This window comes from Schistocerca nitens, chromosome 5 (assembly GCF_023898315.1).
Source record: "Schistocerca nitens isolate TAMUIC-IGC-003100 chromosome 5, iqSchNite1.1, whole genome shotgun sequence".
Lineage (NCBI taxonomy): Eukaryota > Metazoa > Arthropoda > Insecta > Orthoptera > Acrididae > Schistocerca > Schistocerca nitens.
This window is the reverse complement of record NC_064618.1, coordinates 629,298,607-629,323,499: the sequence shown is the minus strand read 5'-3', so window position 1 is coordinate 629,323,499 and position 24,893 is coordinate 629,298,607. Positions and strand designations below refer to the sequence as shown.

Sequence of the window (24,893 nt, the reverse complement as noted above, 5' to 3'; positions counted from 1 at the left end):
TTTCCTTAGACGCCTCTCTCCATGCTATAGCTAGTCTTATCTTGTCTTCATAGTCCATACAGGAGTAAAAAATTGGGATTTTAATGTGCTTCTAGAATCCTCACTTAAAGCTGGTTCCTGAAACTCAGAAAATGGGTTTTTGCGGGGCAGTTTGCATCTATTTTCAGATGTCTGCCAGCTCAGTTTTTTCAGCATTTCTGCGACATCACTTTTATGATGTGATGTTACTGAAGATCTTTTTACTGAGTTGATTCTCATCCATTTTTGTTAGGTGTCCATAAAGTTTCAAACAGCCTTTCTGCATTGCATCAGTGATCATTTTGGTGTACTTGTAGAGCTCTTGTTTTTGTTACTCTTCCAAGTCCCATCAGTTACTCTTCTGGGATCCCAGAGTTTTTCTGAGAATCTTCTTTTCCTTATTTTTAAATCCTTCATACTGTCTCTTTTTATTTAAAATAAGACACTCTGAAGCATAGTGTCCTTCTGGTTTTATTACTGAATTACAGTGTCTGATTTTGGCCTTGTAGAATATTGCTCGTTATTTGTACCTATTTTATGTTATTTTTTAAGCAAGGTGTAATTTTCTGGCTCTTTCTTTGACTGCCTCTTTATCCAGTCTGTTGGGTTGAATCCACTCTCCTAAGTATTTAAGTTTATCTGCTAATTTGATATTTCCATATTTTGTCACCAAGTATTTCTCTCCTTGGTGTTTGTGTTCCATATATTTCATCTCTTCATATAAGAGTTTGAGACACATTTTTCCAGTGATTTCCAGCATTCTTTGCACATCCTTCCATTTTCTGGTTAAAAGGGCAATGTCATAGTCAAAAGCTAAACATCTGATTTCCAGGTTGTTTTCTTTTTCCCAAAGATATATTCCACCTCCAGCATCAGAGCATCTTACCTGTACTTCATTATACACAGTATCACTTTTTCGAAAACCCTGTAATTGGGTCCCATTGTGATGCATAATTTGAAATTTGGCTCAAAAATGCCTACAACCTCCCTCTGTAATGGTGCAAAGTGAGCCACCCGCAGACGTCACCCTCAGGCTCAATGATGCTTCAAACAGTGTCGTTCCCATTGACAGGCATTAGGTAGAATTACTTGCACTAAGGCAATAGAGCAGCTGCAAGACACCATTCAGCCAAGTCTCCCACAGGCAGACTTTTAACATGCTCAGCAAAGACGTGTGGTTGGCACCTAGAGTGTTGCCAAACTGGGGGGACTGAGAGTGACTGTTTACTACTTTGTTCACACACATGTCAACGTTGCACCCTTCCGTGATCAAACCACAGGAGGGCTGAAAAACCAGAAACACCTTTTGCTGTTTCAGATCATATTCAGTTTTTATTGAATGATTTTGAACACTCACTGGTGAATCCACCCTGTATACCAGTACTGAAATTGAGGTCACACTACACTCTAAAGCAGCCAGGTCACATTCAGTGGGGTTGCAGCCTCATGGTGCTGTTAGAGTAGGGTTGAATCATTCATGGACTGTCAGCACTGTCGAACGTTGCCAAGAACATTGTCCTGTTGCTCATGCAGGGTGGTTTCATTGACGGTGTATCTGAAAGGTTTTCCTCAGTCGCACCTAAGTAGACTGCATGATCTTGAAGCTAGGTGCCATGGTTCTGACCTCCCATCACAGAGGTGTCAAAAGGAGGATGAAATGTAAGAGAGGGTGGGATGACCATCATATCATGTGACATATTGAGTGTGGCATTGGTCATTCTGTGAGTTGTGCTTTTTCTCTTTCAAAGACTTCCTTCAAACTGTACAGGGGATTTGATGTAGATTGTGGAACATCTTTCTTCAAAATTTCATCCATTTCAAGGACTGCATTTCAATTTGTAGACGACTGAACATTTTAATAGCCACTATTGAGAAACTGTCCCATGTCATACAGAGCACACAGCTTGACATGTCTGTTTTCATCATGCATGTGTTATAATTTAGGATATCACTCCTATTGTTGGATGTTTCATGGTTTTCATTCACATACACGAGACAGGTGAAGACATATTGATTAAAAATTGTTCTCATTCCTAAATGTGTGAAGATGGGTTTGCTGTGGTCCAGTTTTCAGATTGATGGTGTGATTCTTATTGCTTTTTTGGATGAATAGTACTTTCTTGCAGCATGCAGATTGACCCCACAGTATCAGACCAGAGAGAGCAGTCATGTGTGCATGTGGTGTGCTTGCTTGTGTGAAAGTGTATGTGTTTTCTTTTCTGAAGAAGGCTGTGGCTGAAACCTAAATATGTAACAGTCTATTCCTTGTGTCCATCTGCAGTTCAATGTGTCATCTCTACAGTGATTAGCAATCTTATCTTTTTCTGCTTGTGACAATATAATGTAATTGGATAGCTAAAAAAATCTACTCACCAAGCAGCAGCAAGAGCACACACACACACACACACACACACACACACACACAGGTTTTGAGTGTACAAGCTTTCGGGGCCAGTGGCTCCTTCTTCAAGCAGAAGGGTTAAAGGGGAAGGAAGAGTGGTGAAAGAAAATGACTGAGAGGTTTAGGAAAAGGGGTAGAATTCGGAAAAGTCACCCACAACCCTGGGTCAGAGGAGACTTACTGTCCACTAAGTTGCCATTTGGAGAGTGGTGTACAGCGATATAAATTATATCAGCCAACTCTAAATCAAGGTCCAGACAGAAGTTCTTAAAATGAATTTCTATATTGATACACCAACAAAGGAAGCAGTTATTCTGTACCATGCACTTAGCAAATTCAGATATTCAGCACAGTTGTTGTACTCAGCCTGTTTTGCTGATAACCAGTGTTCACACAAACACAGCACATCTGGCTTGGTTCTAAACAGTGTACTTAGTTTATCTTGGTGCCTTTTGTCACTGGAGACCCTCTTCCACTGGGGTATTGCCCAGTCTTTGGAATAAATGCTTTATCACAATATTTTTTGGTCCTATAGTGTTACCCATTACTTTATCTTTCAGCCCAAACGCAACACTAATTTCGAATGTGTGCCACAGCAAGAGACAAAATGTGGGTCACAAAAGTATGACTTAGAACTTAGCCTAATTCTCAGAAAACAAATGTCGCCAAGGATTCAATGTCCTTCCTTGGTGACATTTGTTTTCTGAGAATTAGGCTAAGTTCTAAGTCATACTTTTGTGCCCACATTTTGTCTCTTGCTGTGGCAGGCATCCTCAGAGACAGTGGAGTTGCAGGCAATTTTTTCACTGATGTAAACTTCTTTAAAATGAGAATCAGTGTAGGCAATATTTTCTCAGCTAGCTAAAACTGGCACATGGGGTAATTTGATAGTATGCAAAAGAAGATTTTGACTGGCCTACCTGGAGAAGTGGTTGAACTTTTTAAGACAGAGTGCTGTCTAAGAATGAAGTAGAGGAGCTAAGTGTATTATTCCCCTGTTTAGAATATCAACAGGAGATATTGTAAATAATACCCAAATCACCTTGTAGGAACTGACAAAAGATGAAGGAAGCTCTTTGAGATTTAAATTCTGGTAAACAGTTTCTTATTCTTGTAGCAGAGAGGGACATTTCGTCAACGGTGATGAGAAAAAAGATTACTGCACTAACGCTTTTAGTTACTAGAACTAGGAGCATGCAGAGTGCATAAGAGGAACAACAGAACTTCTGTGCTTAGGATAACTAATAATATAACATAAAGGCAGCAGGGGATCAAGTAGGTAAAAAGACGAGGGCTAGTATAAATCCTGGGGTAACAGAAGATATGTTGAATTTAATTGATGAGAGGAGAAAATATAAAAATGCAGTAAATGAAGCAGGCAAAAAGGAATAAAAACGTCTCAAAAATGAGATCGACAGGAAGTGCAAAATGGCTAAGCAGGGATGGCTAGAGGACAGAGGCATATCTCACTAGGGGTGAGATAGATACTGCCTACAGAAAAATTAAAGAGACTTTTGGAGAAAAGAGAACTACTTGTATGAATATCGAGAGCTCAGATGGAAACCCATTTCTAAGCAAAGAAGGAAAAGCAGAAAGGCAGGAGGAGTATATAGAGGGTCTATACAAGAGTGATGTACATGAGAACAATATTATGGAAATGGAAGAGGATGTAGATGAAGACGAAATGGGAGATTTGATACTGTGTGAAGAGTTTGACAGAGCACTGAAAGCCCTAAGTCGAAACAAGGCCCCGGGAGTAGACAGCATTCCATTAGAATTACTGACAACCTTGGGAGAGCCAGTCCTGACAAAACTCTACCATCTGGTGAGCAAGATGTATGAGACAGGTGAAATATTTTCATACTTCAAGAAGAATATAATAATTCCAATCCTAGAGAAAGTAGGTGTTGACAGATGTGAAAATTACTGAACTATCAGTTTAATAAGCCACAGCTGCAAAATACTAACACGAATTCATTACAGACGAATGGAAAACCTGGTAGAAGCTGACCTCGGGGAAGGTCAGTTTGGATTCCGTAGAAATATTGGAACACGTGAGGCAATAATGACCCTACAACTTATCTTAGAAGATAGATTAAGGAAAGGCAAATCTACATTTCCAGCATTTGTAGACTCAAAGCTTTTGACAATGTTGACTGGAATACTCTCTTTCAAATTCTGAAGGTGGCAGGGGTAAAATACAGGGAGCGAAAGGCTATTTACAATTTGTACAAAAACCAGAAGGCAGTTATGAGAGTCGAGGGACATGAAAGGGAAGAAGCGGTTGGGAAGGGAGTAAGACAGGGTTGTAGCCTATCCCCGATGTTATTCAATCTGTATATTGAGCAAGCAGTAAAGGAAACAAAAGAAAAATTTGGAGTAGGAATTAAAATCCGTGCAGAAGAAATAAAAACTTTGAGGTTCACCGATGACATTTTAATTCTGTCAGAGACAGCAAAGGACCTTGAAAAGCAGCTGAACAGAATAGACAGTGTCTTGAAAGGAGGATATAAGATGAACATCAACAAAAGCAAAACAAGGATAATGGAATGTAGTCGAATTAAATCGGGTGATGTTGAGGGTATTAGATTAGGAAATGAGACGCTTAAAGTAGTGAAGGAGTTTTGGTATTTGAGGAGCAAAATAACTGATCTTGGTCGAAGTAGAGAGGATATAAAATGTAGTCTGGCAATGGCAAGGAGAGCATTTCTATATATTTGTTAAAATCGAATATAGATTTAAGTGTCAGGAAGTCGTTTCTGAAAGTATTTGTATGGAATGTGGCCAGGTATGGAAGTGAAACATGGACGATAAATAGTTTGAACGAGAAGAGAATAGAAGCTTTCGGAATGTGGTGCTACAGAAGAATGCTGAAGATTAGATGGGTAGATCACGTAAGTAATGGGAAGGTATTGAATAGAATTAGGGAGAAGAGAAATTTGTGGCACACCTTGACTAGAAGAAGGGATCGGTTGGTAGGGTATGTTCTGACGCATCAAGGGATCACCAATTTAGTATTGGAGGGCAGCATGGAGGGTAAAAATCGTAGAGGGAGACCAAGAGATGAATACACTAACCAGATTTGGAAGGATGTAGTTTGCAGTATGTACTGGGAGCTGAAGAAGCTTGCACAGGATAGAGTAGCATGGAGAGCTGCATCAAACCAGTCTGTGGACTGAAGACAACAACAACAACAACAACAACAACAACCTTCCAGCCTTCTTAATTTACCCCATTGAAAATAAATCTCTCATCAAATTGGAAACGTTACTACCAGGACTGTATAATTAACCTAAAATTCAGAAACCAGGCATACCATTAAGACCAGAAATTCTATAGGTCAGGTAACTGATAGCACTACAAACACTTCGTCACTCTTGTACAGCATTTGTCAGAACAACCGAGATTTATATTTAAGATTCGGCTCAGTTTAGGGACAAATTAAAATCACTCAAGTAGAGCCCTTGAGATCGTATAGTTAGTTTTGATATTGTGTCATTGTGCTCCATGGTTCCTATGGATTAGGTAATTTCACAGTTGGAATGTATTTTTGGATAGGGTATGGATAATCTCTTTAAATACCGTCATGCGTCAATTTGCATTCAATAGGACAACAAATTGTTGAATAAACTGATGGAAAGGCTATGGTGAGCCCATTAAGCTTAGTTGTAGTCAGTTTCTATATGGAAAACTTTGAAGAAGCAGCTCTACATGCAGCAGAGTAGAAAATCACTTTCCGGTTTTGTGATGTTGTTGATACTGTTGTTATATTATAAAGAAAACAATTGTCAAAATTTTCAAGTTTTCTGAACAGTATTGAATGTTATACGCATTTCCCTATGAAGAACGAGAAAGGAGGGCAGATTTAATTTTTGAATGTGCAAGAAGTTATGAAAACTGTCAGATCTTTAGTGCTCAAAGTCTCCTGAAAGCCCACTCACATGGGTAATGGAAAAATAACCAACTAAAGAATAGCCACAGATTGTATCAGCAGCATGTCGCTTGTAAGAAGACACAGTACTGACACAATGTTTAATTTAACGGGAAATATGCTTGAAAATTTGCATGCTGCAAAGGATCTGCACCTTTTACTTGATGCAGCAGATGTATACAAAATACAGTGAAGTTTACATAGTAACTATTAACAGAAGCTTCAACGTCCAGTTTTAGAAGCACAAGAGTGATTGTCATTTGGACAATATGATGAAATCAGAAGATAGCGGATAATGCATGGGACCACGGGATCACCACATTCTGTTCTCTGATACTACAATTTCATCAATGTCCACCCATTACTGAAGGTATAGGGGGGTCGTAGAAGTGAAGAAATGCAAAAACTTAGCATGGACTTCAATGTGAGGTGCTTTTAATAGTTTCTGCGTTGAAACACTGTTTGAAATTTGGTAGAAAATCCAGAGAGATTCTGGTCGTCTGTTACGTATACCAGTGGTAAGACACAGTCAATACCTTCACTGCATGATGGCAATGGTAATGTTATCAGCGATAGTGGCATCAGAATTTGAGTCGAGAACAGTTACCAAAATGATTAATTTAGAAGTAGGTAACCCTCAGTGTGTCATAGCATCTTAAAGTCACTTACTAAATGCAAGTCTTCTGGCCCAGAATTTCTAACAGTTAGGTTCCTTTTGGAGCTTGCTGTTGAAATACTTCGATTTTTAGCGATTGTGTGCAACAGATTTCTAGACAAAAGATCTGTCCCGAAAGACTGGAAAGTATAACAAGTCACACCAATACACAAGGAAGGAAATAGAAGTAATCTACTACATTAAAGACCTGTATCATTCACATTGATTTACAGTAGGATTTTGGAACATACACTCAGTTTGAACATTATGAAACACCCCAACGAAAACAGTCTATTGATATTGGCCTACAACCAGCCGGGATTCAGAAAATGCCGTTCTTGTTAAACACAACTGGTTCCTTATTCATATGAAGAAATGAGTGTTATTGACAACGGATTTCAAATTGATTCCATTTATCGAGATTTGTAGAAGGCTTTTGCCACAGTTCATCGCAGATGGCTTCTTATTGAATTGTGTGCCTATGTGGTATCTTTTCAGTTGTGCTACAGCAATCATGATTTCCTGGCAGAAAGATCACAGTTTGTAGTAATTGATGGGAAGTCATCTAGTGCAAAGGAAGTTATATTTGGTGTTTCCCAAGCAAGTGTTATAGGCCCCGTACTGTTCCTAATCTACATAAACGATTTAGGAGATAGTGTGAACAGCCCTTTAAATTGTTTGCGCATGATGTTGTTTACCACCCACTAAAGTCATCAGAAGATCAAAACCAATTGCAAAATGATTTACACAGGATATCTGTATAGAGTATGAAAAGTGGCAATTGACCTTAAACAATAAAAACTGTCTGTTCCTCCCCATAAGTACTAGAAAAAAAGACTGTCAAATTTCAATATTATGAAAAAGATCATTTCTAACAGTATTATGAAAAAGATCATTTCTAACAGTATTATGAAAAGGATAGTTGCTACTCACAATGTATCGGAGATGCGGAGGCTTAGATAGGCACATAAAAAAAACTGTCACAAAATGAGCTTTCGGCCAACAAGACCTTTGTCGAAAATAGGCAACACATGACCACAGTCTCTGGCAGCTGAAGCCAGACTACGAGCAGCACTGCATGATGGGAGAGGCAACTTGGTAGGGGAAGGAGGAGGCTGGAGTGGGGAGGGGAAGGGATAGCAGATTAGGGGTGGGGTACAGTAAAGTGCTGCTAGTGGGAGCTTGCAGTGATGTGGTGGAGAGAGGGCAGTTAGGTGCGGTTGTGAGGTTAGACGGAAGGTGAGGGGGGGAGGAAAGAACTAAAAAGACTGGGTGCATTGGTGGAAGAAAGGGCTGTGTAGTGCTGGAATGGGAACAGGGAAGGAGCTAGGTGGGTAAGGACAATGACTAATGACAGTTGAGGCCAGGAGAGTTACAGTAACGTAGGATAATATTGCAGGGAGAGTTGTCACCTGTGCAATCCAGAAAAGTTGGTGTTGGTGGGAGGGTTCCAGATGGCACAGGCTTTGAAGCAGTCATTGAAATGGAGAATGTTGTGTTAGGTGGTGTGCTCAGCAACAGGTTGGTTCAGTTGTTTCGTGGCCACAGTTTGACAGTGGCCTTTTATGTGGACAGACAGCTGTGCCCATGTAGAATGCAGCACTGTGGTTGCAGCTTAGCTTTTAGATCAGGTGACTGGTTTCACAGGTAGTCCTGCCGCTGTGAGGTTGTTGAAACCCTGGCAGGGAATGTAATTCAGTTGCTCCAGTCCTGGGTGGTACTAAGTCACAAGAGGTATGCTTCTCTGTGGCCGGAGCTGGGACTTTGGGAGGTGTTGGTTACCTGGAGAGATAAGGCACGGGAGATAAGTTTCTGAACAAGGGTCATTATGGTTTGTGAAAGACTTAGTGGGACCCTTGGTATATTTCAAGAGAAACTGCTTGTCACTACAGATGTGACGGCCAGAAGTGACTATGTTGCATTGAAGGGACTTCCTGGTAAGGAATGGGTTGCAGTTGTTGAAGTAGAGGTATTGCTGGTGGTTGATAGGTTTGATATGGATGGAGGTACTGATATAGCTATCTTTGAGGTGGAGGTTAACATCAAGGAAGGTGGCTTGTTGGGTCGAGGAGGATCAGGAGAAGTGAATAGTGGAGAAGGTGTGGAGGTTCTGGAGGAATGTGGATAGGGTGCCCTCACCCTCAATCCAGATCACGATGATGTCATCAGTGAATCCGAAAGCAAGTGAGGGGTTTGAGATTCTGAGTGTTCAGGAAGGATTTCTCTACATGGCCCATGAATAGGCAGACATAGGCCAGTGCCCATTGCCATATCCTGGATTTGTTTGTAGGTGTTACCTTCAAAGGGGAAGTAATTGTGGGTGAAAATGTAGTTGGTCATGTGACGGGGAAGGAGGAGGTTGTAGGTTTGTAATCTGTCGGGTGTCCATAGTGTTCAATAGTGGCTCGGCTGCGAGCATTGGAAACGTTAGTATAAATGGAGGTGACTACACAATAAATTGCACAGACTTAAAGGCTGTTGATTCAGACGTTAGTATAAATGGAGGTGACTACACAATAAATTGCACAGACTTAAAAGGCTTTTGATTCAGCTAAGTATCTAGGCATTTGAGCCATGAGCAAGTTAAACTGGTGCTATCACGTAGAAAATGTGGTAGAGTAAGCAAACTGAAGTCTATTTTATTGCTAGACCTCTTAGAAGATGCAGCAGGTCAATTAAAGAGACTGCCTATACTATGCTTGTCTGTCCTCTTCTGCAGTTTTGCTGTGAGTTTCAGTGTAGAATCAACTGACTGTAACTCCATTGGTTCTGAGGAGACAAAACATCATGGCCATATTTCTAGGAAACTGATGTTACCACGTATTCTGACAGTCGCTAAGAATGGGAGAACCACATTACAGCTGTAATCCACCAAGTAACTGATGAATCTGTACCAAAGCCTCAGTGTCATCTGCGGCAATTGCCTGTCCATGGTGGAGTGAGTCGTGCCACTCTGAAATCTGGAGAAGTTACACTGTTCTGTGTAAGTTCTAATGCTGAATAATTGTCGAGAGCCTGTCAGCCTTTGGAATAAGGTGGTGACATTTTAGTGAATGATTAGAGACAGATGCAGAAAATACTGACACAGATTCCCAAATACTGTAAACTATTCTACCAAAATGTAAGTAGTATGTGAGACCATTAATATGATTTCTCAGAGAGAGAACAGGTGTCACTTTATAGTGTAAATATTGAATAGTTGCCTCCAAACCAGCCCAGGAGATATTCCATAGTAAACTGCAGAGTATTTTGCAGGATAACAGCCACTGTAAACAAGGATACAGCATTTTGTCATCATCATTATCATCATCATTGTTGTCATCAACTTTTGATAACAAAAATGATGTGTGGACCTTTTATTTAAGCAATGACAAAGAAAATACCAACCTTTGTTGTTGTCTGTAGCTTGCTATGGAACACCTAGTCATGATAAGCTTTTTTTGTAGTACATGTTACAGGGGCAGCTAAAGAAATCTCGTATCTTTGTTCAACCAAATTTGGCAGACAAAACATTTTCGTGACACTTTGAAGCAAGCAGTTTTAATCCCTCTCTTGAAACTACCAACCAAGGAGTGGATGTGTAAGACACTGGACTCACATTCTGTAGGGCTTAGATTCAATTACTCATCTGGCCATCCAGATTTAGATTTTCCATGGTTTCCTAAAATTGTGTAAGGTAAATACTGTGATGGCTCCTTTCAAAAGAACACAACTTTAATTACCTTCTCTTCAAAGGAACATTAAAACATTGATCTTTCTTCCTAGCTTTCCTCAAAACCAGGGAAGGACAATAGATGGCTAAGTGGCTATTTTAATGTTGCTCTGATCACCTCATTGGGAAGATTTTGGTGTGGATAATTAACCGCTCTTGAATCCAGAGAGCTACCAAATCTCTTCCAACACAGTTTCAGAAGATATAATTTCAACATAAATAACTTGACTGTGGTGAATGTGGGTATTAAACAGAATTTTCAATATGATCATCATCTCTTATATGTCATTTTTGGTCTTGGGTGGTCATACAGTACCACTTGGAAGCATAATGTACTTGAGACTTGCTCCTTCATTGGAGCATTCAGAGTTGACTGCATTTCAATTCCTGACCAGTGTCAGTTTTTAAACAAGGATGCACGTTCTGCGAGCATTTCTGAGAAGCATAAAATACATAAATATGGGGGAAAAGCAGCAGTGTTTTATATCGACAGTGTTTGATATTGGTAATCACTGCTTCGTGTATGGTTTCGGTCCTTTTTGTGGGTGGTTCACCCCCCACCCTTCAATTCAAATACATATGTCATTTAAATATAAAATTCATCAAATATTTGCTGATTAACACATGACTGATAATCACTTTCATGAAAATTACACATCTTATTTTTGATAAAATTCTTCTCGGGTATGCAGCCGGATCATGACGTCTTCAAGACACAATATTTCTGCGGTCCAACTGGCCGCCATCATCAGGTGAGAGTGCTGGTGCACAATCTCGCCGGAACTGACTTCCCAGCGCAAGCGGCAGCCCATATATAGGCCGCAGAAGACCCACAACGCGTGCGCGAGAAGGTGCCGTAGCTGCCCTCTAGTGCAGTAAACATGCCGCGCCGCCGGTGGTGGAAAGAGGCGAAATCGAGATATCGCTGTCAAAAATAAAAGAAATTTAAAAAAATTCTATTCCGACGATTGAGACGCAGACCGTTGTTTTTTAATGTCAGATAACACCGGGTCCCAAGTCTTACTTAAAAGATAACCCTTGTCTCTATTAATAAGATTGTCAGATAAACGAATCTCTATTGATTCTTTTAAAACACAGTCCCAATAGCGAGATGCAGGGGCAACCATTTGTGTCGCATCATATTGCATTCTGTGTCCCTGGGTGAGACAGTGCTCCGCCACTGCGGATTTCTCGGGTTGAAGCAGCCGTGTGTGCCGCTGATGCTCAACACATCGGTCCTGAATGGTCCGGATCGTCTGACCAATGTAAGCCTTCCCACAGTGGCAAGGGATCTTGTACACACCGGGCTTCCTCAAACCCAAGTCATCCTTAACAGAGCCAAGAAACGCTCTAAGCTTGGCCGGCGGACAAAAAATACTTTTGATGTGATATCTTTTTAGAATCCTTCCTATCTTCAAGGAAATGCTCCCAGCAAAAGGCAGAAAAGCCACCGATTTGCAGGTATCTTCTGGTGGTTCAGGCGATGGTCCAAACTGGAAAGCACGACGGATCTGTTTATCTGTATAGCCATTCTGCTTGAACACAACCTTAAGGTGGTCCAATTCTTGTGTCAAGCTTTCTCCATCGGAAATGGCATAAGCTCTTCTCGCCAACGTTCGCAGGACCCCTGTACGCTGGAACGATGGATGACAGCTAGAAGCATGCAGGTAACGGTCCGTGTGCGTAGGCTTTCGATAAACACTGTGTCCCAGTGTCCCATCATCCTTTCTGTACACCAGAACATCCAGAAACGGAAGCTTTCCATCACTTTCCACCTCCATGGTAAACTTGATGCTAGGATGCAGGGAATTAAAATGATCTAGGAGGCGGTCAAGAGCCTCTCTCCCATGAGGCCACACCATAAATGTGTAGTCAACATACCTCCAAAAACAGGTTGGTTTTAAGGACGCCGTCTTCAGCGCCATGTCCTCCAAATCTTCCATAAAAAGGTTGGTGACTATTGGGGACAGTGGGCTCCCCATAGCCACTCCGTCAGTCTGTTCAAAATATTTGTCATTGAATAAAAAGTATGTTGACGTCAGCACGTGGCGACAAAGCCTGGTTGTGTCCTCATCCAGTTTCTCACCAATTAATTGCAAGGATTCTTCCAGAGGAACCCGGGTAAAAAGCGACACGACATCAAAGCTCACAAGCAAATCTTAGTCCCTGCGATTTGCTTGTGAGCTTTGATGTCGTGTCGCTTTTTACCCGGGTTCCTCTGGAAGAATCCTTGCAATTAATTGGTGAGAAACTGGATGAGGACACAACCAGGCTTTGTCGCCACGTGCTGACGTCAACATACTTTTTATTCAATGACAAATATTTTGAACAGACTGGCGGAGTGGCTATGGGGAGCCCACTGTCCCCAATAGTCACCAACCTTTTTATGGAAGATTTGGAGGACATGGCGCTGAAGACGGCGTCCTTAAAACCAACCTGTTTTTGGAGGTATGTTGACTACACGTTTATGGTGTGGCCTCATGGGAGAGAGGCTCTTGACCACCTCCTAGATCATTTTAATTCCCTGCATCCTAGCATCAAGTTTACCATGGAGGTGGAAAGTGATGGAAAGCTTCCGTTTCTGGATGTTCTGGTGTACAGAAAGGATGATGGGACACTGGGACACAGTGTTTATCGAAAGCCTACGCACACGGACCGTTACCTGCATGCTTCTAGCTGTCATCCATCGTTCCAGCGTACAGGGGTCCTGCGAACGTTGGCGAGAAGAGCTTATGCCATTTCCGATGGAGAAAGCTTGACACAAAAATTGGACCACCTTAAGGTTGTGTTCAAGCAGAATGGCTATACAGATAAACAGATCCGTCGTGCTTTCCAGTTTGGACCATCGCCTGAACCACCAGAAGATACCTGCAAATCGGTGGCTTTTCTGCCTTTTGCTGGGAGCATTTCCTCGAAGATAGGAAGGATTCTAAAAAGATATCACATCAAAAGTATTTTTTGTCCGCCGGCCAAGCTTAGAGCGTTTCTTGGCTCTGTTAAGGATGACTTGGGTTTGAGGAAGCCCGGTGTGTACAAGATCCCTTGCCACTGTGGGAAGGCTTACATTGGTCAGACGATCCGGACCATTCAGGACCGATGTGTTGAGCATCAGCGGCACACACGGCTGCTTCAACCCGAGAAATCCGCAGTGGCGGAGCACTGTCTCACCCAGGGACACAGAATGCAATATGATGCGAAACAAATGGTTGCCCCTGCATCTCACTATTGGGAGTGTTTTAAAAGAATCAATAGAGATTCGTTTATCTGACAATCTTATTAATAGAGACAAGGGTTATCTTTTAAGTAAGACTTGGGACCCGGTGTTATCTGACATTAAAAAACAACGGTCTGCGTCTCAATCGTCGGAATAGAATTTTTTTAAATTTCTTTTATTTTTGACAGCGATATCTCGATTTCGCCTCTTTCCACCACCGGCGGCGCGGCATGTTTACTGCACTAGAGGGCAGCTACGGCACCTTCTTGCGCACGCGTTGTGGGTCTTCTGCGGCCTATATATGGGCTGCCGCTTGCGCTGGGAAGTCAGTTCCGGCGAGATTGTGCACCAGCGCTCTCACCTGATGATGGCGGCCAGTTGGACCGCAGAAATATTGTGTCTTGAAGACGTCATGATCCGGCTGCATACCCGAGAAGAATTTTATCAATTATTACGCCGGGAAAGCCTTCGTAGTCACATCTTATTTTTAATTACATATTGCAAAAAGAATCTAGTTTTTATTTTAAATACAGGGTGAGTCAGGAAGAAAGGTATATGCATTGAGGGATGATAGCATTAATGATTCTGAATAAAAAAACTCTGTATGGGCAAATGCAATCTTCCGAATGGTTTCTGAGATAGAACACATGTAATATCACTTTTCGTGAGTCACTCGAAACCTGCACCCTCCAGCGAAAACATGTCACAGTACAAAATTACATTCATTTTCCTACAAAAAAGGACCAATTCATGTTTCTCTACGACTTACAGTTTGCCCAAAGACAGCCCGAGGATACTGAAAACCTGGCACAATGCTCATGCGCCGTAGCTTAGGTACTCTTTATAGCCCAATTTGAAGTAGTTTCCCGACCTGATGGAACACAAGTGTCCTGTATCAAACTGTTCGTCTCAGGTTTCCCTACACGACTGTCGTACATTGTGAACAATAATGAGGTTTGAATAAAACAGAAAATAAGTAATAAAGTATTATTGCACACATTCTGTCTCGGAAATCATTCACAATAGGGCATTTGTCAGTATGAAGTTTTTTTTGTTTAGAATCGCTTATACTATCACCCCTCAAACCCTGTACCTTTCCTCCTGACTCATCCTGTATAAGTTCTTCATTACCAATCTTTGTTAATAAAAACATTTCAAATCAAGCTTTTTTCCATCTTTGTGTCTGTTATGCTTCATAGAAACAATTGTGGAACATATTCCTCTGTTTAAAAATTTACCACAATTACGAATCGAACATGAGCCACCCAGAGAGTAGGGGAGCATTCTTTCCACAGAGATGTTCTGCTTGTTGAAAAATTGGCCTTCCTTTATGGTAGTAAAGATGCTCAGATAACTTCGAAGCCAATGTTCTTGAGAATTTTTGAGAGTTGCGTGAAGCTCCTTCGCGTGATTGATGTTTGAGTTCTAAACTCAAATTTGCTGTGTGATCTCCTGGTAGGATAACATGCTGCAACCTTGCTGCCATGAAATCCACAACAATTTTATTTGATGTGTATCAGTGAGCTACGAGCTGTTATCAGCCATCCCAATGCAGCAGTGTATTACAAACACTGATTCACAGGCGTCAAGCTGCTTCAGATCTGGAGAGCTTGACAGCATAGCTCAGTCATCTTCACTCTGTTTGTCCAGAACAGGCACCCCAATAAGCAGATTCACAATGCATTTCAACTAGTATACGTTAGATCCCAAGAGCAGCCAGAAGAAACAAAGAACTCCTCTAGAATGGTTTCCCTGCCTTTTGTGGGAGGTGTGTCTTTCAAGATGGGCAGACTCTTGGAAGAAACACCAAATAAAATGTGTCTTCTGTTTTTGAGTGTGAATGTGTACATTGACCAAATGTGTTGTGTTGTTAAAGACAGATGTGATGGTCTTAGGCATCACACCAGATTGGGTTAGCTGAAAAAATCTGCTGTTACTGACCAGAATCTTGATAGGGGCATGTGATGAACTTTGCAGAAACCAAGGCATCTCATACATCTCCACATACTGGGACTGCACCATTAAAGAAAGCAGTCTGAATATGGACAGCTAATATGTATATATTATATGTAATATATATAATATAATTAACAGAGGCACACGTTTTCAACCCAGCAAAGGAGGGGAACCAGCATTAGCAACACTAAGAAATTGGCTGCAGACAAAAGTTCAGTGAAATGGCACCAGTGAGAGAATGAAGCTAGTACAAGTAAGCTGAGTACGAGCACTGTGCCCACTCTCATTCACTGAGGTCCACAGCTTGCAGCTGTATTTTCTGGTTGTCAGATACTGACAACAAAGCTCCATAAGGGAATCGAGCAGTGGATGCTGCATGCGCAGCGTTGGAAAATTATGCGATGACATTATAGCCCGAAATCATTTTGTCCGCACTTTTCTGGCAGACCTGTTTATAAATTGGTCAGTCACAACTGCCATCCCCATTTGCATCTGAAGATGGCAAGTGGCTGTCTCATGAAAATCTCATTCAGTTGTCCACCTGCTTTGCTTAGCTGAGTGAACTACCATGCAGCAGGCCCGGCTTCAATTCCTGGTAGGGTTGGAGATTTTCTCCACTCATGAACTGGTTGCACCATCATCTCATCATCACCCATGCGCAAGTCACCCAATGTGGTGTCACCTGAAATAAGACTTGCACCTGGATAGTGCCTCATGGCCATCAGTGCCACACAATTATTTTTTATCATCATTCAGTTTAACCAGTACAATTCAATACTGTGCCTGAGGACTTCTACAGTATTACTACTTTTGCTCAGCTGCTACCAGTTTCAGTTCCTGTGTCATCCATGAGTGTTTGGACACTTAAGTTTGGCGCATCTAACAGCCTTTGCTAAGAGTTTCAAATGAGGAATTAAAATTCAGGGTGAAAAGATATCGGTAGTAATATTTGCTAATGGCAGTGCTGTGCTCAGTGTAGATGAAGAATAGTTAAAGGCCCTGTTGGATGGAATGAAGAGTCTACTGTGTACAGAATGTATATTGAGAGAAAACCGATCAGAGACAAAAGTAATGAGGAGTAACAGATAGGAGGTTAGCAATAAACTTGTCATCACTGATGCCCACAGAATTAAGGGAGTCTGCTAGCTTGGAAGTAAAATAATACATGATGGATGAAGCAGGGATGACATGAAACCAGGCTAATCCAACCAAAGAGTGCATTCCTGGCCAAAAGAAGTCTGTTAATATCAGACATAGTCCTTAATTTGAGAAAGAAATTTCTAAGACTGTAGATTTGGAGCACACCATTATATAGTAGTGAATCATGAATTGTGAAAAAACAGGAAAAGAAGAGAATTGAACTGTTTGAGATGCGGTACTGCAGAAAGATGTTGGAAATCAGGTGAACTGTGAGGTAAGGAATGAGGAGGTTCTCCACAGAATACACAAAGAGAAGTATGCTTGGAAAACACTGGCAAGAAGAAGGGACATTATAGAATGTGTGTTAAGACATCAGGGAGTATCTCGTATGGTACTAGAGGAAGGTGTAGAGGGTAAGAACTGTCGCAGAAGACACATATTGGCTGCTGACAAAGCTCAAAATTGTCATTTATGTTAAAAAGTTCAGAAGGACTATTCTAGATTATATTTTTAAGATATGAAACATGTGTGGCCTTATTGATGTCCAGTTCAACCAGCCCTCTCCAGAGTCACATTGCCATGGCATCTGAGTAGTTAAAATAAATTAATATGTGAAGGGGAAAATTCACAGCTGCTGTTAAGAAGGAAAGGATACTTTTTGGCCATATATTGAGACACAGTAAGTTTTTAAAAATATATTAGAATGATTTTTTAAAGAAAAACAATAGCATATGAAAGTAGAAAATAATAGAACATCTGCAAGTCGTTACAAAAGTTGACATTATCAAATAATGAAGAGTACAGCACAAAAATATAGGAAAGTGGTAACAGAGACAAGGTGTAACCTTTTATAAGTTGATGTTGAGTTGATATAACATCTCACATCAACACTGTGACTTTACACCAATCTACACTGTTGATTGTGTGCAAGGTGACTAATTCGGCTGTTTAGTTATGCACATTATTTGTGATGTCAAGATCAGCGTACTGAATAAATTTGTGATCTATGACACAGAGCTGCAGTGAGCTGGAGTGAGTGGGATGTATTCAAGATGATAAATTCCTCATATGCCTTTACTCCGCAAGTGCTCTGAAGCCACCCAGTGTCTGTACACAACAAATCAATTTGGTCATCCCAGGATTCCATCCTCCACCCACAGCGTCTGGGAAAGAATGCAATATATTGCTGGGTACATGGGCTTAAATAAATTTGGGTGTGTGAGTTATTGGCCAAATGGTACATAAATGCACAACACATGTAATGTTTTCAATAATATCTTGAATATTGTGTAATTTGTGCCTGGGTCAGCTATAATAGTAACAAACTGACACAGAAAAGGGAAGTGGTTCATTCTTTAGTGGATAAGTGAGTTATGGAGAAAAAAATTAAAAGTGATTGTCACTGGAGATAAGAGCAGGCAGAAGAAGTTGCTAGGAGGAGGAGGATGAAGAAACAGAAAAAGTGAGAAATTGCTCCTGTAAAGGCACAAGTCCAGCGCCATAATGGGTGAACACTGAAATATTACTGTATAATGGAAACTATTCACTTAGAAAATATTAAGAAGCACCCAACTTCATGAGACAGTCATTTTGTGTTTACTATTCGTTTTTGACCATTTCCACATTGCATTCATTTCATAAAGTGTGAAATCATTTCTGGCTGATCCCCCATAAGTGTGTGATATAGTTATGTGACACTTGTAATTTTACAGAATGTGCTGTGCCTTCATGTTTTGATAATGTGTTTTCAGTAATGTTGATTATATTCCATATGTTTTTAGCAGTTATTGGCTGCACACTGCAGGAATGTAATAGTTTTCGTAATTCCAAAATTGTTCTGATGTGCAGTTGATGTATGGTAACAGAGTAACTATTTCTCACAATTTATGAACAAAATTTATGCCATAGTCTTCAAAAATAGAACTCAGTGATGTGATTTTTTTCTAACTTTAGTGTTTGATTTGTTTATGCAAGTAGCATGATGATGGCCAGTGACTGAAACCATTTGTAAGTACTTGTAAAGCTGTGTGTCGTGAATTTCTTGAAATATTTAACAGCTATTGACACTTGCTCAAAAACAAAGGTTAAATTATCTGTGTGTTCCATAATAGATGAAATTCACAATAAATGTTATAATGTGAAACATAATGGAAAAAGGTGCACATACACTTTGAAAATACACTCTAAAGAAGGGTGGGGTGGGGGAGGGGGAGAGATGCACAGTGAAGGAATTATGTGAATGGGACAGAAATTGTTAGATGTGATGTACATGTGCAGACAAAAAAAGATTACAATTTCAGAAAAATTGGATGACTAATTCAAGAGAAAGAGCTTCACAAAAATTGGGGAGAGATCCGATGAATTTTCTGGCCAAGGTAGGGTTTGGCTTGTATGAAGACAAGCAGTAGAGACTATTTCCATTTGTGGGAGGGCATTATCTTGCCGAAATGTAAGCCCAGGATGGCTTGCCATGAATGGCAACAAAACGAGGTGTAGAATATCATTGATGCAACACTGTTCTCTAAGAGTGCACAGATAACGATTAAAGGGGTCCTGCTGTTGGTTCTCATCAGTGGTACCCTTACAGCAGGGTGCCATGTTGACGATATTCTACTCCACATTTTGTTGCCCTTCATAGCAATCCCTCTTGGGATTAAATTTCAGCAAGATAATGATTTCCTGCACACAGTGAGAGTTTCTGCTACTTGTATTGGGGCTTGCCAATCCCTATGTAGATCAACAAGGTCACTGGATCTCTCTTCAGTTGAGAAAGTTTGACGCATTATGGGCAGGACCCTCGAACCAGCTTGGGATTTTGATGATCTAACATGTCAGTTGGACAGAATTTGGCACAATATCTCGCAGGAAGGTATCCAACAACTCTTAACCAATCAGTGCCAAGCTGAGGAACTGCTTCCATAAAGGCCAGAGGTGGACCAATGCATTACTGACTTGCTCAATTTGTGAAGCTCTCTCTCTTGAATAAATCATTCAACTTTTCAGAAATTGTAATCATTTTTTTTTTTCTCTCTGCACATCTAAGTCACACCTATCAATTTCTGTCCCAATCACATAGTTCCTTCATGGTGCCTTGTTTCTTTTTCTTAGAGTGTATATATTTGTAATAGCTAGATACATCTGTTGATGTTGTTGTTGTTGTTGTTGTGGTGATCTTTGGTCCGAATACTGGTGTGATGCAGCTCTCTACACTAATCCGTCCTGTACAGCCCTCTTTGTCTCTATGTAGCTAACTTCTGCAGCTTATGCAAAGAATTGGAAAGCAGATAGTAAAAACATAATATATGTGCAACAGCAAATTATTGAACAAGTTTAAAACTTTGCTGAAAAGAATATTACAACCAACAATTACAGAAAGCAGTAATGATTTACTCAGAGTTGACATATTTCCATCTACAACGCCAGGATTTGTATTGACAAAGGCAATAAAGCTGCAATAAGCTTATATACTAAAATAAAACATCAAGCAGCATACTGTTTTCCAATTCTCTGCATGAACGTTCTACTGTGACATAGTACAGGGTGTTTCAAAAATGACCGGTATATTTGAAACGGCAATAAAAACTAAACAAGCAGCGATAGAAATACACCGTTTGTTGCAATATGCTTGGGACAATAGTACATTTTCAGGCGGACAAACTTTCGAAATTACAGTAGTTACAATTTTCAACAACAGATGGCGCTGCAAGTGATGTGAAAGATATAGAAGACAACGCAGTCTGTGGGTGCGCCATTCTGTATGTCGTCTTTCTGCTGTAAGCGTGTGCTGTTCACAACGTGCAAGTGTGCTGTGGACAACATGGTTTATTCCTTAGAACAGAGGAATTCCACCACCTAGAACACAGTGTTGTTGCAACAAGACGAAGTTTTCAACGGAGGTTTAATGTAACCAAAGGACCGAAAAGCAATACAATAAAGGATCTGTTTGAAAAATTTCAACGGACTGGGAACGTGACGGATGAATGTGCTGGAAAGGTAGGGCGACCGTGTACGGCAACCACAGAGGGCAACGCGCAGCTAGTGTAGCAGGTGATCCAACAGCGGCCTTGGGTTTCCGTTCGCCGTGTTGCAGCTGCGGTCCAAATGACGCCACCGTCCACGTATCGTCTCATGCGCCAGAGTTTACACCTCTATCCATACAAAATTCAAACGTGGCAACCCCTCAGCGCCGCTACCATTGCTGCACGAGAGACATTCGCTAACGATATAGTGCACAGGATTGATGACGGCGATATGCATGTGGGCAGCATTTGGTTTACTGACGAAGCTTATTTTTACCTGGACGGCTTCGTCAATAAACAGAACTGGCGCATATGGGGAACCGAAAAGCCCCATGTTGCAGTCCCATCGTCCCTGCATCCTCAAAAAGTACTGGTCTGGGCCGCCATTTCTTCCAAAGGAATCATTGGCCCATTTTTCAGATCCGAAACGATTACTGCATCACGCTATCTGGACATTCTTCGTGAATTTGTGGCGGTACAAACTGCCTTAGACGACACTGCGAACACCTCGTGGTTTATGCAAGATGGTGCCCGGCCACATCGCACGGCTGACGTCTTTAATTTCCTGAATGAATATTTCGATGATCGTGTGATTGCTTTGGGCTATCCGAAACATACAGGAGGCGGCTTGGATTGGCCTCCCTATTCGCCAGACATGAACCCCTGTGACTTCTTTCTGTGGGGACACGTGAAAGACCAGGTGTACCGCCAGAATCCAGAAACAATTGAACAGCTGAAGCAGTACATCTCATCAGCATGTGAAGCCATTCCGCCAGACACGTTGTCAAAGGTTTCGGGTAATTTCATTCAGAGACTACGCCATATTATTGCTACACGTGGTGGATATGTGGAAAATATCGTACTATAGAGTTTCCCAGACCGCAGCGCCATCTGTTGTTGACAATTGTAACTACTGTAATTTCGAAAGTTTGTCTGCCTGAAAATGTACTGTTGTCCCAAGCATAATGCAACAAACGGTGTATTTCTATCGCTGCTCGTTTAGTTTTTATTACCGTTTCAAATATACCGGTCATTTTTGAAACACCCTGTATATGCTGCAGGTTACACAATAAAGGAAATTCCACAACTTAAATTGATTTGAATCTTCTTACTGTAGCCAAGCCTTGGTCTGCCTCTAAAATTTTTGCATCATCTTGAGATGTCCTGTCAACTAATCACTTCTTGTAGTCAAGCTTTGCCATAAATTCGTATCCTCCCCAATTCTGTTTAGTGTCTCTTCATACCTATTTTTGGTATTTTCTTCTTATCTATTGCTTTTCTGTTGATTTTGCAAAAAATAATTACCTTACTCCGTTGTGTGAATATTTATTGCATTGTTACTAATTTTTGTTGTTTCAGTCCTTCACAATAAAACTGAAAATTAATTTGAGTTGCCTGTAACCTGAAACTTAAAAAAAATATGTTGCCAGTGATGCCAGTTTAATTTTAAATCTCTTTCCACAGAAAAATCGCGTAGAGAGGCAGAGTTTTGGTCCTACATTTCAGCAAGACTTATTCAGCACTGTTGGTCCAATTTTTGTTGTGACTGACAGTTCCCCACCAAAGGAGGATCTTGAAGAACTGGTGCAGCTTTGTGGAGGCAAGATTGTGACTGCTGCTCGTAGTGCAGCTATTATTGTTGGTGGCCAAACGAGGAATAATATGGCTATTTGTGTGTCTGCAAAGTGGATTCTTGATTCTATTACATCTGGTTCTCTCCAGGCATTTGTTGATTATGATATAATACAAAATCCAGCCTAATTGTATTTATGTGATCTTTATTGCACATTCTTGTATCCATTTATTGTGCTGGAACATCTCATAAGTATTACATGCGGATTGTTGAATGAATTGCAGCTTATGAGAATTTCATGTTCCTTAGGTTGGTTATTATACCAGAATGTATGTAGGGTGATTTCCAATCTTTGCTGGTGCTTGCCCCATCATCACTCCTTTTTTATTGTTATTTCCTTTTGAATAGCAGCTGCTAAAACATTGTGGAAAAAATTGAACACATGAATTTATTTTTCATAGCATAAGAAAAAAATACATCACACTTTTTGTGTCACAGTAATATATGTAGTGGGTTGTGTGCCACTCTAAATACCATTTGCCACATAGCATTTTAGTATATATAATGCAGCTTCCACATTGTGCTGTCAAGAGTCCATTTTGAATTTTTTCTTTTTGTTAGTAGAATAAAGAAACTACTGATATCAGTTGTGGCCATTTGTTGTAATTTCGTTTAGTATGTTGTTATGCTGTTTTGCATAGGTCTTTTAAGATTATTTAAATCATTGTAATATTGATTAAAGAAAGCAATGTAATTGATAACTGCATGGTATCAGTTTTGTCTATCAGGAAATGCTTATTCTGATTTAGTTTTTGTTTTCACATTTTTGTTATGACAATTATTTATGTGTAAATTTTATATTGGAGCAATTAGACTTTGTGATTTAAGTACAATTCATTGTGTTATCCTACAATGTTGCCCATTAACTCCAAAGAATGGACTTGTAGTTCATTATTTAATAAAGCTATTGTTGTCGTAATGTAAAAAAGAAAGAAATGTCTTTTCTTTTGCATGACAGTATGGTTGTGTAAGATAAGAACACCTCAAGAGGAATGAAGACAAACATGCATAACATAGAAAATAATTGTTTATTGCTCTGAAGAGAGTGCAGTTACTTTATCAATATATCGCTAATATACAAAGTTCTGAAATACATTTGTGCTAGTTTCAAGCTGCAGAAGATTAATGTTGTAATAAGTGATATGTTCTTGGAAGTTACTTCTGTAGCTGATAACAGTTGTGCTATTGAGAATGAAACCTTCTGAAAAGATACAAAATTGCACTCGTCAGGTTCTGGGGCAGTCAAAGAGAACACTTTGGAAGAAGGCAGTTGAAAATATGGTCAACAACTGTAGATGTAAGAGACCACTTATGAACAGAGGGGTTACAAATTGCAAACAGATACATTAGCACCTGTCCATAGGCTCCCTTACACACACACACACACACACACACACACACACACACACACACACACACACACACACACACACACACAGAGAGAGAGAGAGAGAGAGAGAGAGAGAGAGAGAGAGAATTTGTTGTAATCAGAAACAATTAAACAATGAAATAACTGTAGTGAACCAACAATATCCAGTCTTCCAATATCTAAAATTGAAGCAATATTAATGCTTGATCACAGTCAATACTTCCTTAATTTCCTTTGTTCATAATTTCCAGTTCTGAAGTTATTTTAAATAATCTGTGATAACAGATTGTATGACATTGTGGTATCTCTCTCTAATGCATAAGTGCAATGAGATGGACTTTGTAAAAATGTATGTTTTGACACATTTTTGTATATATATATATATATATATTTGAATATGCTTTGTATCAAATGAATAACTCTATTTCCATTCACAGTGTCAAAATTTGATTGACATGTCACGATTCATTCATCATGTACACAAAATAATTGTTGTTTGCAAAGAATACAATAAAAACAAAATTTAACTTGATTTCACTAGAAATCATCTTATTGGTATGATTTCCTTGTAAATGTTCCAGTTAAAATTGCATGAATCTCATAATTATTTGTTTACGGAATATCCAGAAATTTGCTTTTATGCAGTTAGAGTATAAATAGGTACAGAATTGTTTCTTGCTTTGTCAGGTTAAACATGCTTGCCACATTTGTCCTCTCAAGATGGTTACAATTTAATATTCATTGGGGTTAATTAAGCTCACTGGGCAACAATATTAATCAATTTTGTATGTGAGCCTTGATAAGTGAACTGCTGCTCTGGCTTCAAGTGGATGGACTGCATGCAG

At 40.2% G+C, this 24,893-nt stretch overlaps 1 protein-coding gene across 3 annotated transcripts in view; it reads left to right on the top strand.

Annotated features, from left to right (window-relative positions):
• Positions 1-24,155, top strand: part of LOC126259327 (uncharacterized) — a 233,219-nt gene extending 209,064 nt beyond the window's left edge. For 2 of the 3 annotated variants that reach the window (XM_049956019.1, XM_049956018.1), the window contains exon 7: positions 22,511-24,155. In XM_049956019.1, coding sequence (XP_049811976.1) covers positions 22,511-22,807 — 297 coding nt within the window. In that variant the 3' untranslated portion in view covers positions 22,808-24,155. The remainder of the gene's footprint in view (positions 1-22,510) is intronic. The other variant, XM_049956020.1, reaches the window with a different exon arrangement.
• Positions 24,156-24,893: the final 738 nt, after the last annotated feature.